General features: G+C 33.8%; 2 protein-coding genes and 1 pseudogene across 4 annotated transcripts; all 3 read right to left on the reverse strand.

The window, feature by feature from the left end:
• Nucleotides 1-7,148: 7,148 nt before the first annotated feature.
• On the reverse strand, nt 7,149-11,719 carry LOC107555972 (protein FAM107B). 3 transcript variants are annotated; one of them, XM_016238934.1, is made up of 5 exons: nt 11,646-11,719; nt 10,240-10,305; nt 9,169-9,374; nt 8,299-8,446; nt 7,149-8,059 (listed from the first exon to the last, which is right to left on the reverse strand). In XM_016238934.1, the coding sequence occupies exons 1-5, from the start codon at nt 11,667-11,669 to the stop codon at nt 7,943-7,945; spliced, it is 561 nt and encodes a 186-aa protein (XP_016094420.1). In that variant the 5' UTR covers nt 11,670-11,719; the 3' UTR covers nt 7,149-7,942. The 3 variants fall into 3 exon arrangements, with proteins under 3 accessions (XP_016094420.1, XP_016094422.1, XP_016094421.1); XM_016238936.1 differs by having other exon boundaries at nt 9,169-9,367; nt 10,239-10,305; XM_016238935.1 differs by lacking the exon at nt 11,646-11,719 and having other exon boundaries at nt 9,169-9,367; nt 10,239-10,472.
• Nucleotides 11,720-12,111: 392 nt separating this feature from the next.
• LOC107555961 (protein FAM3C) lies at nt 12,112-15,049 on the reverse strand. The gene is made up of 8 exons (XM_016238917.1): nt 15,015-15,049; nt 14,876-14,928; nt 14,698-14,791; nt 13,139-13,227; nt 12,923-12,973; nt 12,750-12,834; nt 12,515-12,641; nt 12,112-12,368 (listed from the first exon to the last, which is right to left on the reverse strand). The coding sequence occupies exons 2-8, from the start codon at nt 14,886-14,888 to the stop codon at nt 12,273-12,275; spliced, it is 555 nt and encodes a 184-aa protein (XP_016094403.1). The 5' UTR covers nt 14,889-14,928; nt 15,015-15,049; the 3' UTR covers nt 12,112-12,272.
• Nucleotides 15,050-17,497: 2,448 nt separating this feature from the next.
• Nucleotides 17,498-18,907, reverse strand: part of LOC107555962 (uncharacterized protein C3orf67-like) — a 28,533-nt pseudogene continuing 27,123 nt past the window's right edge.

The raw sequence follows: 18,907 nt of genomic DNA on the forward strand, positions 1-18,907 counted from the left end.
TCAAAACTACTGATGAGCTCAATCCTGGGCATTTTCTTAATGCTTTCTTAATGCTTGAATATTGTTTGACAAACATATTATCGATCTCATCCCGTCCTAGCCAAGGATTTCATCAGTCACTTGATGGAGAAAGAACCGACTCTGAGATACACATGTGAACAGGCTTTACAGCACCCATGGTAGGATTACCTAAAAAAAAAAGTGTTATTTTTTTACTTAATCTATGATCATAATATCCATCTCCTCTTTTCAACAAAATTGCATTAGTAACTCATCCCTCATCTCTAATTTTGAAGGATTTCTGGAGACACGGCTCTCGACAGGAACATTCATGAGTCTGTCAGCGCTCAGATCAAGAAGAACTTTGCCAAAAGTAAATGGAAGGTGAGAATCCCATCATTTTTTTCACATTTTGCATTTCTAGCCCAACAGTTTTTTTTTTTTTTTTGGGGAATATGGCTTACTTGGTTTGCTAAGAATAAATTGCTATAAACCTGAGTTATGTTTGCGGCCTCTCACTATATGACTACACAAAACTCATCTGTTTAATCACAGAAACTTTAAGGTCTTCACAGTAACCCATCAAAATAAAAGTTCTATTCAAGTTGAAGAAATTGTGACAGAAATATATTATTGTACTAAAGAATGTTTGTGTTACTGTAATACTACTACTACTAATAATAATACAATTATTATTTAAACGTAATTAAAACGTTTTTAAATAATCACACATTTTTCTTCTTCCATGATTTTAACATTAAACCTCTGTTGTGCAGCACTTTGTTTTGACAAAAATAGGAAAGGGTTTGTATAATATTCAGTTGATTAAAAGATAAATTAATGTTTTATGCCTTCATTTGATTACCAGAAAAATTAAAATACCCAACACATAATTTCTGAAAAAAACAAAACATTATTGGGCCCAACTAAAAAGTTGTTTAATTAATTAGATATGTTTTTGATAAAACCATTCAAATGGAATCCAGGAAAATTCAAATGGAAAACACAGAAATTGAGAAAATAACAATAATAATAATTATAATAAAATAGATTTCATAGGGCCCTAAATATGTATTTTTTTGTTAAACTTAATAATAATAATAATAAATTGATGTTAAACTGTATAAGTTCCATGATTTCTTTTTTGTTGTTGTTGTTGATCAAATTTAACCATTAAAAAGGAGTACAGAAAAATTAAAACTGGAAAAAAAATTTAATACAGAAAAATTTAATGGAATAAAAATGTAATTTATAAAAAAAAATTAAAACAGGATTTGGGTAAAAATAAAATGGTTTTCATAGGGTCATGTAAGCAATAAGTTATGAGAGGCTGTGCTGTATTGTGTATAATACAGCTTTGCGTCGTGCCTAACAACCCCCTTCAGCCGTGACTTATTCACAATATAGCATGCTTTGAGTACCTTATTGCTTTTATAAAACGGTTACCACACAATAATAACTATTAAAACCAAAAATGTATGTATTGATATGTTAATTTTTTGAAGAAAGTTCGTTAAATAGTGTCCAGAACCATTGGGTGAAGCGGTCATAGCTGTGCTTTATCGTGAATAAAACTCAACTGCTGACCAATCAGAATCGAGGACTGGAACCAACTGTTTTAAAAATACTATTATAGTATTTATTAATATTTTGAATTAGCTTTGTTATAGTTTTGTTAGTTTTTTATATTTCTATTTAGCTTTATTTGTTTATATTTCAGTTTTAGTACTTGTAGTACCTGCCAAGACAACATTTCATAAAAAAAAATATATATATATATATATATAAAACTCATAACTTAATGTAATGCATTTGGCAATCATACATAAATGAAAGAAGTAAGATTTCTGTATAGAATTTAACCAGGTTTATATTTTCATCATCAATAAATCTGATTTGCTTTGATCGAATGCATATTACTAATTAAATATTGCTTGTTCTAGAGCTAGCCATATTTTAACCATGCTCTTATTTTATTTTAACTGAATAAATGTAAATGTTTGCACAATTAACAGATTTGGGCAAATTCTAAGCAATTTGAATAAATGCATTTTGACAAATGAAACAGGTGAGATTTTTTGCAATAATACTAATAAACTAAATGTGTTTTAAATACACAATAACCAAGGTCTATATATTTACCATCAATAAATTCAATTTGATTACCTATTTTATTAATCTAATTAATTAATCTAATGAATGCGTTTTAGCTAATCATGCTCACTTTTATTTCAACCGAATAAATGTAATTGTTTCCACAATGAACAGATTTACGCTAATAAGCAATTAGAATAAATGCATTTTGAGAACATAATTATTTAAATAAAATTCCATAGATGCAAATAGTTAATAATAAACTATGCCATGCTTTTTGTGTGTGTGTGCAGAAATCGTATCCATTTCATTTATTCACGACTGACAAATATGCATCACATTAAGTTTATTAGTTTGTTTACACTAAATCTGTGAAATTCAAACAGATGGTAATATATTACACAATTCAAATACACAAATCTTAAATGTAAGCCCAAGTTTAGAGAGAAGGAATCAGATGCACACTTTAAGACGCCTCAAAAATCTAAGGCAGATGCTGCGAAAGCGATCTCATAATGCAGTGTAACAAGCTCAGTAAATATATATTAAAAAGGATTAATAAAAACACTATTTTAGCCAATATTTGTGAGAGCTATGTGGATTTATGCTTTTTAGAGTATGCTGGCATCAAATTCTGTTGCAGTTGTGAGTCGAGTGTCGTATTGCGCTTCACATGTGAGGCACTATTTGTTGTAGAGTGTTTCAAATCAGTTAATTTTTGAGATTCCGTTTTAATTATTCTGCCTTAAGAGGGTTTTGGAACAGATGTTGATTAACTACTTTGTCGCAATAGTGATTTAGTTCTGCAAGCAAAATGATTTATCTGTCCATGATTATCAGTTATTCCATGTTGTGTGAGCTGATTGGTTGATTGGTTAAGGTTCTTTTGTTTGGGTTGCTGGCCATAATCTGTACTGTTCTCCTGTCGGAAGACATCTAATGTTTGCATGACCTCGTAAAAATATGTTTACAAGAGCGATGATCAAAATATTAAATATACATAAACATATTCATATCTGTACAATACTAATCGCAAAATAAGACATACTATTTCTGTCACAAGTCATTGGGAGGCACAAGAAATTTGGACAATTAATCTGTTTCTTTTTCAAGAATTAGTTTAGATCTTAATTTAAGATATATGTATTTGAATTTGCATATAAAATATCCATCGTTTTGAATTATAAACATTTTGTAACATTAACAAACTCATAACTTAATGTAATGCATTTGGCAATCATACATAAATGAAAGAAGTAAGATTTCTGTATAGAATTTAACCAGGTTTATATTTTCATCATCAATAAATCTGATTTGCTTTGATCGAATGCATATTACTAATTAAATATTGCTTGTTCTAGAGCTAGCCATATTTTAACCATGCTCTTATTTTATTTTAACTGAATAAATGTAAATGTTTGCACAATTAACAGATTTGGGCAAATTCTAAGCAATTTGAATAAATGCATTTTGACAAATGAAACAGGTGAGATTTTTTGCAATAATACTAATAAACTAAATGTGTTTTAAATACACAATAACCAAGGTCTATATATTTACCATCAATAAATTCAATTTGATTACCTATTTTATTAATCTAATTAATTAATCTAATGAATGCGTTTTAGCTAATCATGCTCACTTTTATTTCAACCGAATAAATGTAATTGTTTCCACAATGAACAGATTTACGCTAATAAGCAATTAGAATAAATGCATTTTGAGAACATAATTATTTAAATAAAATTCCATAGATGCAAATAGTTAATAATAAACTATGCCATGCTTTTTGTGTGTGTGTGCAGAAATCGTATCCATTTCATTTATTCACGACTGACAAATATGCATCACATTAAGTTTATTAGTTTGTTTACACTAAATCTGTGAAATTCAAACAGATGGTAATATATTACACAATTCAAATACACAAATCTTAAATGTAAGCCCAAGTTTAGAGAGAAGGAATCAGATGCACACTTTAAGACGCCTCAAAAATCTAAGGCAGATGCTGCGAAAGCGATCTCATAATGCAGTGTAACAAGCTCAGTAAATATATATTAAAAAGGATTAATAAAAACACTATTTTAGCCAATATTTGTGAGAGCTATGTGGATTTATGCTTTTTAGAGTATGCTGGCATCAAATTCTGTTGCAGTTGTGAGTCGAGTGTCGTATTGCGCTTCACATGTGAGGCACTATTTGTTGTAGAGTGTTTCAAATCAGTTAATTTTTGAGATTCCGTTTTAATTATTCTGCCTTAAGAGGGTTTTGGAACAGATGTTGATTAACTACTTTGTCGCAATAGTGATTTAGTTCTGCAAGCAAAATGATTTATCTGTCCATGATTATCAGTTATTCCATGTTGTGTGAGCTGATTGGTTGATTGGTTAAGGTTCTTTTGTTTGGGTTGCTGGCCATAATCTGTACTGTTCTCCTGTCGGAAGACATCTAATGTTTGCATGACCTCGTAAAAATATGTTTACAAGAGCGATGATCAAAATATTAAATATACATAAACATATTCATATCTGTACAATACTAATCGCAAAATAAGACATACTATTTCTGTCACAAGTCATTGGGAGGCACAAGAAATTTGGACAATTAATCTGTTTCTTTTTCTATTTCTTTATAAAATGTGCATATAACATTATTTTAAGAACTCAATACTGGCCTTATTTTAAAACTGGATTAATACTAAAAAAACAATGCAAGAACATTTATCCCCTTGTTCATCAATATATCATATCTGTGCCAATTTGCGCACATTACTTGAAGCCCACAATAATACAAAGAAAAAAGTTTGTGTTTTTTGCTAATGGACCCCTAATATTAAAAACATTTTCCTTTTAATCATGAATGATTCGTTTTAAGTTGACACTCCATCTGTCTGATATAACTGTATTTATCATTTATTTGCATGAAGTCAATTTCTAGTTTGTCAGAACAGTGTTGTCAATGCAACAGCATTTTTATTTTCAGTGCAAAATGCTTTTTAAGTTTAATTAGTATTTATTAAATTCAATGAAATTCTAAAATATTAAGTGCGTCAATAATTAAAATATTTAATTTTAGAACTGCGTCATACCCAAGTGCAATCATTGATTTAATTAGTATCAAATTGCAACAGTCTAATGAGCAGTTCAGCAATCAGTTCATTATGGTAATTATGCAAACTGCCTCAGAAGGGCTGATTGAATATCATTAGAAGACATGACTATGACTTACACTCTTAAAAATAAAGGTGCTTCACGATGCCATAGAAGAACCTTTTTGTCTAAATGGTTCCATAAAGAACCTTTAACATCTGAAGAACCTTTCTGCTTCACAAAAGGTTCTTTGTGGTGAAAGAAGGTTCTTCGGATTATAAAAAGGTAAGAAAGAGATGGTTCTTTAAAGAACCTTTGACTGAATGGTTCTTTGTGGAACCAAAAATGGTTCTTCTATGGCATCGCTTGAAGAACCTTTTGAAGCACCTTTATTTTTAAGAGTGTACTTTGGCTTTGGAAAGTACTAGGAAGTTACACCCCAGTTTTTGGGTAGTTAATTCCTCCCTTGATCAATTTGTTTTTCACATGGAAGTGCACACACTTCATGAAGTGAAGAGGAGACACAAATACAGTATGTGTATTATATATAAAGATGATGTATACGTATATTGTATATCTTTTTTGTAAAAGCTACAAATGTATGGATGCAATGCATCATGTGTTATCGATGGAGTTATGAAGAGCCAATGATTTGTACCCTTAAAGATATACAGGTAGTAGCACGTTATGAATAAACACTCCTTGTCTATGCATTGTGTGTTCAGTAAAATCTTTGTGTACAGTGCAAATAAAGTTCACATCAGAGTGCTATGCAAAGGCAGACTGTGGTTGGTACTTTCAGATTATATACTCCAAACGGTATGACATGTCAACATCCCTTTATTTAAACATTACTACAAAATGTACAAAACGTATTTACAAAAAACTAAGTTGGTTTGTTAGCCGAAACATACATGTAACGTTATGAGTGGAAAAGCTCTGACAGGAATAGTTCACTCAAAAATGAAAATTGACTCACCCTCGGGCCATCCAAGATGTAGATGAGTCTGTTTCTGCATCAGAACAGATTTGGAGAAATTCAGCATTACATCACTTGCTCAGCAAAGGATCCTGCAGTGAATGGGTGCCGCCAGAATGAAAGTCCAAACATCCGATAAAAACATCACAATAATCCACACGACTACAGCCGATTTAAAATTAAAACGTCTTAATGATGGATTTGTTTGATACAAACACGCAGCTTTTCACTGCACAAGACCTAATTGATGGACTGGAGTTGTGTGACGGCACCCATTCACTGCAGAGGATCAATTGGTGCACAAGTGATGTAATACTAAATGTATCCAAATCTGCAATGAAGAAAAACATCTATTTCGTTAAATAAAAAAAAAGTCACTTATACAGGAAGTGTAAATCAAGAATATCTTAATTGTAATATTGTGATAATTTTGTTAAAACAAAATGCATGTGGAAAAAAGTGCGCTATGCCTGCCCAATCAAACAGTGAATCAAGAAAAAATAAAGTTCACATCAGAGTGCTATGCAAAGGCAGACTGTGGTTGGTACTTTCAGATTATATACTCCAAACGGTATGACATGTCAACATCCCTTTATTTAAACATTACTACAAAATGTACAAAACGTATTTACAAAAAACTAAGTTGGTTTGTTAGCCGAAACATACATGTAACGTTATGAGTGGAAAAGCTCTGACAGGAATAGTTCACTCAAAAATGAAAATTGACTCACCCTCGGGCCATCCAAGATGTAGATGAGTCTGTTTCTGCATCAGAACAGATTTGGAGAAATTCAGCATTACATCACTTGCTCAGCAAAGGATCCTGCAGTGAATGGGTGCCGCCAGAATGAAAGTCCAAACATCCGATAAAAACATCACAATAATCCACACGACTACAGCCGATTTAAAATTAAAACGTCTTAATGATGGATTTGTTTGATACAAACACGCAGCTTTTCACTGCACAAGACCTAATTGATGGACTGGAGTTGTGTGACGGCACCCATTCACTGCAGAGGATCAATTGGTGCACAAGTGATGTAATACTAAATGTATCCAAATCTGCAATGAAGAAAAACATCTATTTCGTTAAATAAAAAAAAGTCACTTATACAGGAAGTGTAAATCAAGAATATCTTAATTGTAATATTGTGATAATTTTGTTAAAACAAAATGCATGTGGAAAAAAATGTGCTATGCCTGCCCAATCAAACAGTGAATCAAGAAAAAGAGATGCTAAAATTTGCCATACCAAAAAAGGAAAATTAAGTCTAAAACATTGCATTATGGAATACAGTGTCCTTTTCTTTATGCTCTTTTTGTACTACAGTACACATTTTGCTAAATGTAGTAGTGCGTGATATCTGAAACTAGTATGCATATGTGAACATACCAAATGATTTGAACCATAAATGTAGAAAAAGTGGAAAGAATTGCTGTCTGTTCATAAAAGTATATCATCTATAAATATGGCAGACCAATCATTTCTATACTCAAACACTAGATACAGTTCCAGTACTAGAGTTATTCTGTTCTTGTGTGTTTCTCTAACTGGTGCAAATTACAGCCAAGTAATCAGCAATTAAGTACAAGTGCTTAATATGACATACCATTGGCCCACATTGTCAACATTCTGGTCCTTGTCAACGGTTTTTCACATTCTGTGATTGCGTTCGAAATCCAAACCCCAAGCTTTCTAAATAAAACTAAGAACTGTTCGAATCAGCAGCTGGAGGAGTATCAGCACTCATGTAGATCAGTGAAGTAATGTAATGTGTGATTACAGCTCTTTCTCCACAGCACTTGTGATCGTCGTCCTCTTTAGGCTCTCTTTGACCCTGATGAACTCAGGCGCGCACTTTGACCTTTCTCTCTGCTCTTCGACCTCTCTCTCAAACTGAGAATAAGAATTATTCAAGTTAAATCATTTCTGAATGAGGTTATAGTACATGGTGCACATATCATGATTGACAGCACATTTTTTGGAACCCGAGATCAATGTGTTCTGAACTTGAGATGTAAAAATAATCATAATTAGGATCACTTCCCAGCCTTATTAGCGTACATCAAACAATACTGTCCATTCAACACTCATTTCAGTATAGTTTGAGGAATGGTAGCTATTTCTGGTTTTACCTTCTCTAACCTCATCTGTCTCTTCAGTAACTCCTGCTCCAGTGGCGATTTCTCCTCCTCCTGTTTTCTGTCTTGTTTCAGAACTTGAGCTCTGTTTCTCTGTTCCAGAACTCTCTGTAACTCAGGCTTCTCCTCCGCCACTGCTCCTCTGATAGATAAAATAAGTCTTATTTTATCTCATATAATAGAAATTGTACATTCATTGCAAATAAATGTAATGGGAATCCAGGATGTGGATGTTCAAGTTCATGCTTAAGAACATCTCAACATATGTTAACTCTTCTATTGTATTACAAACTATTAGCCTATATTTAAATCATTAAACTATTAAAAATAAGGTAGCAAGTTTGCGTTAGTTAATGCATAAACCATTGTAAACCAACATTAACTAACAATGAGCAATACATTTCTTACAGTATGTATTAATCTTTGTTAATTGTAGACATTAAAAATACAAAACCGATGCATTATGCATATTAACAATATGCATTGATGGATCGTTCACTATAAGGAGTGCGTATTAAGAAAGCAAATAGGGTCGATTTTGATTTCAGTTGTTTCACTTCAAAAACATCACATCTAGCGATAATTGATAAGAAAATGCGTTATGAGTTTTATACTGTATCCACAAGAGGGATACATCACGCCAGAGGCTCTAACTACACGCACAACTTTGACTTTACTGTCATCTGTTGGACAAAACATGTACATGCAAGAGAGACATAAACTCAGAAATCCCTCTGTGGGTACATTTGAAGTGAGATTAGGAATTGGGTCAGGTGATAAATTAAGGCCGCAACTAAGCTTGCTCATTGCTCATGCCTCAAAATGTGAACATGCTTTCAACTCAAATTCTGGGTCAGTTTGCACCTTTTGTGTGTAATAATCAGCTCTCGCTGGAGCTCCCGGTGGCTCTTGGACGCTTTGATGGGATTGTGGAGCTTTTTGGGCCTGATGAGCTCTTCATAGTAACCGCTGTCTGTTTGCTCAGGAAGCAACTTGCTCTGGTCTAAATCCTCTTCTCTGCCCCACCTCTGATCAGGGTCTATCACGGCTCCAAGATCAGAGACTAAATCGAAGCAAAAGAGAGCATTCAATAGTTCACTAAAAACAAAGAACATTTGCTGAAAAGTCTTGTTTAGCAAATTCCAAACAGCTGATAAAAACATCACAATAATTCACAAAAAAAATTCCACGGGACTCCAATCAACCATTTAACATCTTGTGAAGCAAAAAGAGGCATGTTTATAAGGAATACATCCATAATTAATGTGTTTGAACTTCAAACCATCACTTCTAGCCAAAATACCAGTACATAATTCATAATAATGCTTCCTCCAGTGAAAAACTCTATCTCCTGTTGTCTCTCATATTTCGGCATATTTCTCTCCTGATTCAGACAAGATGTCTTTTCAACGGAGAAAGCAATACTGGTTTCAGTTGAGTTCGACTTCAGCTCACATGTTTGAAATTAAAAGCATCTTAATGATGAATTTGTTTCTTACAAGCACCCAGCTTTTCACAAGATGTTAATTGATGGACTGGAGTTGTATGGATTACTGTGATGTTTTTATCAGATGTTTGGACTCTCATTCCGACGGCACCCATTCACTGTAGAGAATCTATTGGTGAGCAAGTGATGGAATGCTACATTTCTCCAAATCTCTTTCAATGAAGAAACAAACTCATTTACATCTTTGATGACCTGAGGGTGAATCTTTCAGCAAATTTTCATTTTTGGTGAACTATCCTTTAAAAACAGCCAATATCATCCACCAGGAGAAAAGTTCATTTGCATGGAAAAATAATAGGACTCCTCAAATGACCGTAGCACCAAATGCACCTTTGTTCAAGAAAGCATTAGTAATAATAATGAAAAGCACTATTAATCAATGTAATTGCATCATATAATATGAAACGTCCATATAATATGATATAACCTGATTCACCAGGTCCAATAAGTGGTTGAGCACAAGCAGAGTTGTGATTTTGATGATTATGATCTGCCTGTGAAAGAAAATGGATATGAGTCATTATATTTTAACCACAAGACAAAATACAAAAATTTGATTTTCATTAGCATTTTCCCTTCTGCATTTCACGGTGATGTGCTATATAGTGATAGCATAATACCATATGATTAACATATTTACTATAATAATACCATGGTATTACCATCATAGTAGTGTACAAAAACCATACTATCACTATTATCATGTCCAGAAAGTATAAAAGGACATTGCACTGCTTCATCCTTATCTATCATCCAAACAATCTAAAATAATCTCCAAAGCTGTTGATGAACAGCACAATAGCCCTGTGTGTTGGGAGACATTTGCACTAACACAAGGGAGGCATTGTGGGTATATGTGTGTGTGTGTGTGTGTTAGCACCATGCTAGGTTGATCATATTGGACTAAAATGGTTTTGGGACCAGCTGGCATTTAGCCACCTCATTACTGGCCCTGCCAAACAAACTCTCCATTTTCCCTTCATAATCTGTTTGCTGTCTAGAATGTGATTGTGTCAGGAAAGTCACGAGGAGTCCTTGGACTAAATCGCCAAAGGAAAGAAAATCAGAAGGGAATCAAAGTATTCAAATAAGGTTAATGTTACAGATTGTAACTAAATATGTAAATTTTTACACTGAAAGAAACCAAAAGACATGAAAGCTACAGATTAAGACGTCTGGAGTTGAGAAGAAGGCTGTTTCTATGTTAACTTAAATAATATATAGGCTATATATACTGTATGCTTATGCATATGAAATGTTGTGTTGGCAACTAATTGAAATTTAAGTTGAAACACACTATCATTACTAACTGGAAATAAAAACTAAAACTGAACTGAAAGTAAAACTACAATTAAATTAAACTTGAATAGAAAAAAAATTATAATAACAATGTCAAAGGCACATAAAAATATTACCAAAAAGTAACCTAAAAATATTAAAAAAGCTAATTCAAATTATTAATAAAAAGTATATAAATAATACTAAATAACACAGCTGATGCACCTTTATTTCACACATATTCCTAAGAACTGAAACTAAATGAACTTAAAAGACACTCAACTCATAATAAGTATAGAATCAGCTTAGAATAAATGTCTCATGCTCAAACTTTGTGATTAGAAGTCACACAAACAGGAAAAACAGCATCAAACAAAAGAAAGTCTCACCTCATAAATTTCAGTATTTTAAGCCTAAAACACTGTTTTCTGAACAATGTCCATTTACAACCATCCATTTGTGTAACAGAGTTTGAGTCCTGTCAGATCTTTAGAGGAGATGTATGACTTACACTCGTAACATACAGGTTCTTCAAACTGGATTAAAATATCCTTACTTTCTTTCCATGGGCCACTCCCATGATTCCAAAGGTGCAGAGCGCTCAGTGCCTCAGGATTGTTCCAGAAACAAATTCTCTGGGATTCCACCTGCTATTTTCATGCAGAGCAAGGGGAGAAGCGGGAAGGGGGATGCACATCCCTCCAAGCAAACCCAAACACACACACACACACACACACTTTTACAACCCGGAGTGCATACAGTGTCCTAACTGGTACTACAATCCAGCACAAGGAGGGGGAGTGAAAAAATGGACTGTGTTAAAGTGATGTCACGTTCCCATTTTCCACTCTTCGTTGTTAATATCAACAGCAACAGTGTTACCGTATATACAAGAACCAGTGTGAAGGAATTCTGTATGAGAACAGAATCATCTGTATTATCTTTCAAATGTATTTTTGTTTTATAATATTATCATAGTGGCAGAATGTTGCTCTTCTAGTATTTGGAAAAGAGCAGGGTAAATATATGCAAAATTTTGCACATGGATTTAGAGCAATACGAGAGTAAACTATTCCGTCAATTTTATTTGCTTAGAAAGGGAAGATAGCAAACAGCCACTGTGTTGTTAATGTCCTGTTTTCAAATGTCCCAAACGTGGTGATATGAGGTTGGCTACTGTGGCTTATTCAGTCTCAGATATTCTGGGAAAGCAGCCAATGATCTCCCCCATCTCTGGCCAGTCTTCATACACGTTGCTCCTCATATCATTTTGAATTAACTAAACATAACAGATAAAACAACCAACTTAAAACTAAAAAAAAAAAAAAAACTACAACAAAAAAATTATTTTCATTCATTGAAATGAAACCAACGTAAAATATAAAAAATATTATGGAAAACTTCAACTTAAAAAGATGTTCCAAACTTTTCAAAAGGACTAGCTTCATTTATTCCATAGGCGCCTGTGAATACCCAGCTATCCCTGGGCTTCAGGGATTTGACCACTGTGCTGCCCAGTGCAGTGAATATTTCTCTAATCTCATCAGTCAGCCTGGAAAAGACACGGTGGCAGTGGAAGTGAGACATGTATGAATAATTCAACTGACTCTAAAGCCAAGTTAATCATGTTGATGGTGTGTGAAGGCTGTCACATTTTTACTTTGGTGTAGGGTCGATGTGTGAGGCCACACGCACTATATTTCCTGGTTTTAGTGTCTTTAGATAGACAAGTAATTCCTCTGGATCTTGAAGGACAAACAAGTGGTTCTGTACATCAGGATAGTTTTACTTCACATCTTGTTAGATTTAGAACAATTTCACTAAAAGACCTACCTCTAGATTCCAGATTAAAGTTCTTATTTCTTAAAACCTCACCGCTTTCACCTAAGAAAAAAAAGAGTAAATGAATCCAATTGAATTTGATTGGCATATATTAATAAATATTAATACTTGCATAAATAGTCAAATATTTTTAACAGAAGAAAATATGAAAATGATTTCAGATTTCAAAAAATTAAAATTCTGTCTAATTATTTTTTATAAACAAACCGTTTGCTAACACAATGTTCAGCCCTTGTCCTGCATTATTCTTAATGCCACCCATGATGCCGTAGAGAAGAACATTTGCATCTATAGATCTAAAGATTTAGCATCTATAAATACTATTTATTTAAATATTTCATCCAAAAATGAAAACTGCCATCAGTTATCTCAATAAAACTTAAAAATGATGCATATCCATCAGTTATGCATAAATGAAACAAGTATAAGAGATTTCTTATATAGTACTAATAAACTGAATGTGTTTTAACCAGGTTATTTTTATATATATATATATATATATATATATTAATTTCATACATTTTAAAAAACTGAATCTTGCTTGTTTCGCAGCTATAGCCATTTTTACACCATATAGTTTTTAACTTATTAAATTTAATTGTTTTCACAAAGAACAGATTTATACTGATTCTAAGCTATTACTGAACAAATGCATTTAGAAAATATTAAATCAAATCACACAAAAAAAACTACAAGTCATTTTGTGAATTTAAAAGTGATCTAAGTAATCCAAGACTTTTGTGCTACAAGCCATACAACAGGTTAGTGTGAGGAACAGACAGAGATTTGTTGTTATTCACCGAAAACTTTTAAATATGTGCAAGCTATATCACTGTAAGCTTTGAAAAGTATGGACAAGCAGCATAAATGTTCTGATGAATATCTCATTTTGCATTCATATGGGTGAGTAAATGATGACAGAATTGTATACAATTAATTTAACTCACCATGTTAAGGCCCGTTCACACCAAGCACGATAACTATAAAGATAACGATATAGTTCTAAAAATCGTTCTCAATATTAAAGAATAGCATAGCTCACACCACAACTATAACGATGACGATACAGAGGAACGATATCGTTGTGATCACTTTCAAAGAGAAGGGTGTTCCTGCACAACCGGAAGCTGCAGTTTCAGGACCGCATTTCTAGGACCCTGGTGGTTTAGTTTGTAGTAATGTTTGTACATGTTGTTAAAGATATTGAATCTCAGGAACATTTTTTTTTATTTCAATTGTGATTTTTGATTTATAAATGCATCAGATGTTAATTACAAAGTGTGTAACACCTGCTTTGAGTTAACAATTTTAAATTTAAATGAATTTACACAAAATATAAATGAAAAATGTATTTCAGTCTTTAAACTACTGAAAAAGTGGAGTACCTTAAGTCTTAGTTTCTTGAAATATACTCTATATTGATTAGCCCCCTTAAGTTGAACTAGCTCATTATCAGGTATAATAAAGATGGAATCAAATGAAATCAGCATTTGCAGTCACTAAATTACAGCCAGATATTTAAAAGTTTGCCCAGAAAAAATACAGTACAACGAGCACCCCAATAAGCTCCATCTCCACCTCGTCCACTAATGAACATAACAATTCAGTTTAGCTAGATTGTCACAGTCTGTCACAAAATCATTAACTTCATCTGGAATACAAAACAGCCCCAATCGTAGCCAAACTAAAACATAACGGCAATAAAATAGATTTGTAATAATGTTACTGATTAACAAGTTGTCATATGTGATGACCATGTACATTACATAACCGTTTTGGCAGCTTCTTGGAGTTTTAACCAGTTGACAGAGAAACACCATATTAAGATGATCAGCATTGTTGTGAGAACATAGACATGATCTGAAAAACACAAGTAAGATATGCTCAATGTACACATAAACAGTCATACAAAATAATCTGAAAAACTACAAATGTTTTCTTTACCCTCAACTCTCATTTTTGGTAGCACAAAATAATCTTCTGGGCTTCTCACAAGCCTGATGCAATAATATGGTTTAAAATGCAACTACCAGAAATCACAAGAAATGTATTATTTTTTTCTCTTGTACTTTGGAATTGTTACCTGTTTGAAAGTTCCCAGGACTATGGTGGTGTGTGAAACCTGACCCGGCAGGATCTACCTTAAGGTGTGGTAAATTTGCACCATTAAATACAAACAAATCTAACCGAGATGTGTTGGTGTATGCAAACTGATTTTACAGTTGTGTGATGCCCTCTTGTGGCTATCTATGAGAAAAGTGCATGCAAACACACAAGGAATTTTAAGTATATCATTTTATTCTTTCTTAGTTACACAAACTGTTTTTTAAGTAGTCAGTAGTTAAGTCTCAGATAAGAAGGTGCAAATATGAAAATCTAAAGATACAGAATTCCATCATCAAAAATACTTCCCACCATGAACAGAGTAAATAGAAACACCATAATGGAGCTCTGGACTGCACATAATAATTCTCTATCAACATAGTCATATTAAAATAGTGGTGAAGTCAAACACTGCCATTAGTAAATACCAACACCAGCATATGAGTGCAGATTATTGTTCAAATACACAGAGTTAAATTTTACAGTAACAGATTTCAGTAAGGCACTGAAATGCAAACTTTACAGCATCATCACAATTGAGAAGTCTGGTTTACAGTAAAACGCTTATTCAGATGTGCTTCCAGTATCGGTGGCACCGTTCACGGTATCCAGTGGGAACAACCCTGAGATCATAAAGCTGTTTTAAAATCAAGAAAAGGTCAGGCACAATAAATACAATCATTTCAACAGACTTTGGTACAACATGCCTTGCATTGAGAAATTCAAGAAAATACTAAACAAGTTCTTCAAGGAGTGCATTTAAAAAGTAGTTCCAATATTGACCAAGTATTAAGCAATGGGCACAGTAACCATAACAGCTCTTTTCACAAGTTATTTACCTGCAAATAAATCATAGTAACTTTTATCTCTAATGAGCATCTTACACCATTTCTCCACAGTTCTTTCATGTAGGGGATTTTAGCCTTCCAATCCTGCCAAATGTAACCAGCTAATTTTAACTGGTTGGTGGACATATCCGTGCTGAAAAATGATGGAACAGATATAAATATTTCAGAAACTCCTGGTGGTTTTTAAATGATCCATGTGATGCTTTTGGCCATATAATGTCACAGCATTAAAAAGGAAGAGAAGCGTCAAGCATAAATGATGCTACATGATTCACTCCAAAAGGTCCTGTGGAAAGAACATCCAGAGTAAGAATACAAAGTAATTAAGTATACATAGTTTTGAAGGCTATTATTACTAATTTTAAAGTGCCATGCATACTAACCTCATCTGAATCATGGTCCTCTTCTCTGGCTGCATTTTGTTCTTCCATTTGTCGCAGCTCTGAATATCTATATGTTACATTACTGTAATAAAAGTCTAAATTTAGTTGTCACTTAGTAGGGACAAATTTGGCAACACATGGGTTTAAAGCAGGGGTGTCAAACTCCTGGAGGGCCGGAGCCCTGCAGAGTTTAGATTCAACCCTAATTAAACACACCTGATCCAACTTATCAAGTCCTTCAGGCTTATTTGAAAACTATATGGTATGTGTGTTGGAGCAGAGTTGGAACAAAACTCTGCAGGGCCCCGGCCCTCCAGGAATTGAGTTTGACACCCCTGGTTTAAAGTGATTAACTTTCGTATAAATTATTGCAAACTATTTTTCCGTACAACATGAATGTAAGTTTAGGTTGCACTGTCAAATAAAGCACATGTTGCATATATACCTCTGCGGACAGCAATATTTCCGGATGATGAAGACAGCAGCTGCTACTGCAGCTACAATAACGATCACAACAGACGCGATTACTCCGAAATGGAGTCTTGCAACCTGCAAAACAACAGACCGTGGATTATAGTAAGTATACAAACTAACAAGGAAGAGACTGACGCAAGAAAGTCGATAACGAACCTGTTGAACATTTGGTGCCGAGGTGGGTTTCTCCAAACTTTCTGACTGTCTGGATTCGCGATATGACGGAAAGGCGAAGGCGAACTCGTTATAAATACTATATAAAATCACATTTAGCAACATATTCGAGTAGTGGCTTAACTTGAACGTCTTTCTCGCCATTATAGATGTTTACTTCCTAGTGATTCTACCTGTCAAATGACGTAAAGGAGTAACTGGTGTATGATTGGCCGATCGTGTGGCAACGCGATGACTTCCGTCAACAGTATACTGTAGGATCACTTTAAAAAGTGAGATTAATTTAATTATATAGCAGATATTATATCATTTTAGTTCGTTTTACATATTGTCTAGGAACAATTTTATAAGTTTGAATAAAAAAAAGTTAGGAGGGCTAATAAACACTGAAATGGATTCCACAATATGAGTTTATCTCTTGCTTACTGAAAACTTAACTTCTGTTATGAGCTCAAACAAGCTTGAATGTGAATTTATTACTAAAAACTAATATTACATTAGAAACCTTTACAAAAAATACACTTTAAATCCCACATTTCCATTAAAACCATTAATGTTATGAAGGACAACACGCTTCAACTAATCCATACATGTAAATGGCTGTATTGAATAACATGGTTGTAGATGTAACTCATCTCGGGATCAGAGCAGTTCATAATATTTCCCAGATTGTGGATCAAAGTAACAGTTGAGGCAGGGATCATACATTAAATTGAGAAATTCTTCTTCTCCACTGATGTTGTGCAACATAGACCCTGTGGATAGATTTAAGGGGGTCTGAATACTTTCCGTACCCACTGTATATAGCAATTGTTTTGTTTCACAACTGATTTCATTAAAAGCCTTTCAGTAGCTTCTAATTGGCAATTTAACCGAAAGTTTGCATTTCGCATTGTGACAATTTACCTCATAAACTGTTCATAGAATCTTGCAGTAACAGTTAATACGTTTTCTAACAAAGACTTTAAAAAAATAAATCTGCCTTTAGAAATACTCAATATTTTGAAAACCCTGATAACTTGCTCCCGTCTCGCCTACAGTTTAAGAGTCTTGTCACAGAAATATCACTGTGGGTCTTAGATGAAGAAGGAAAAATCAATCATGAATGTAATTGTACCAGTTGTTCTCTATCCAAGAGAAAACTAGATCATGATTTATTTTAAGCAACAAAGGGTTGAGAATATGAGCCCAGGATGGGGATTTTTCTGGTGTCATACCTCTGGGTGAGACCTTGCCGTGGTCTCCTTTCCCATCTGCCATCTGTTGATTTGGATGAACTACCGGAGGGCTGAGGACATCCATCCATTCTCTACAAGAGGGTTAAACCATATAGTCAATTCAAATATAGTGTATAAATATTTTTTTTTCCATTTAAAAATTGGGAGCCAGGGTTTTAATGGTCCTAAAAATATACTTTCTTCTGCCTTAAAGGTCACATATTGTACACCTTTCTGGAGTTTTATTTTAGTTTTTGATGTCCTTAAGAATATATATTTGCGGTATAAGTACCAAAAACCATCTCAATATATTTTTACAGCTCGTCTCAGGAGCTCTGCTGAGAACAGGTCGATTTTGGCCAGTCTAATTAATATTCATGAGCCTCTCTTCTGATTGGCCTGTTGTTTTCTGAGTGACGCACGGCCCGGCCAACCACAGGTAACTAGGGTCAGCCGACGTCACAGCGCTAGCTGGAGGCAGCAAAACAAAGGGGAAACTGGAGGCGGCCCATTCAAACCAGCGCAGATTCGGCTACATAAGGAGCTTATAATATGTTGTGATGTTGGGTGCCAGAATCGACGTAATACAGCCTCAAATTTGAAATTTGATCGCATATCTGTTGCCACTGCCAGACAAAAAACCGACGACAGCTGTGGTTAAACGCAATAAAATGAGCAGACTGGACAGAAACGATCGTCAAAAATGCTCGCGTTTGCAGCGCACACTTCTTATCAGAAAAGGTTCAATAAAGTATTGTCTTTTGTTGTTATGGGCGC

Source organism: Sinocyclocheilus grahami, unplaced genomic scaffold, assembly GCF_001515645.1.
Source record: "Sinocyclocheilus grahami isolate Dianchi unplaced genomic scaffold, SAMN03320097.WGS_v1.1 scaffold551.1, whole genome shotgun sequence".
Classification (NCBI taxonomy): domain Eukaryota; kingdom Metazoa; phylum Chordata; class Actinopteri; order Cypriniformes; family Cyprinidae; genus Sinocyclocheilus; species Sinocyclocheilus grahami.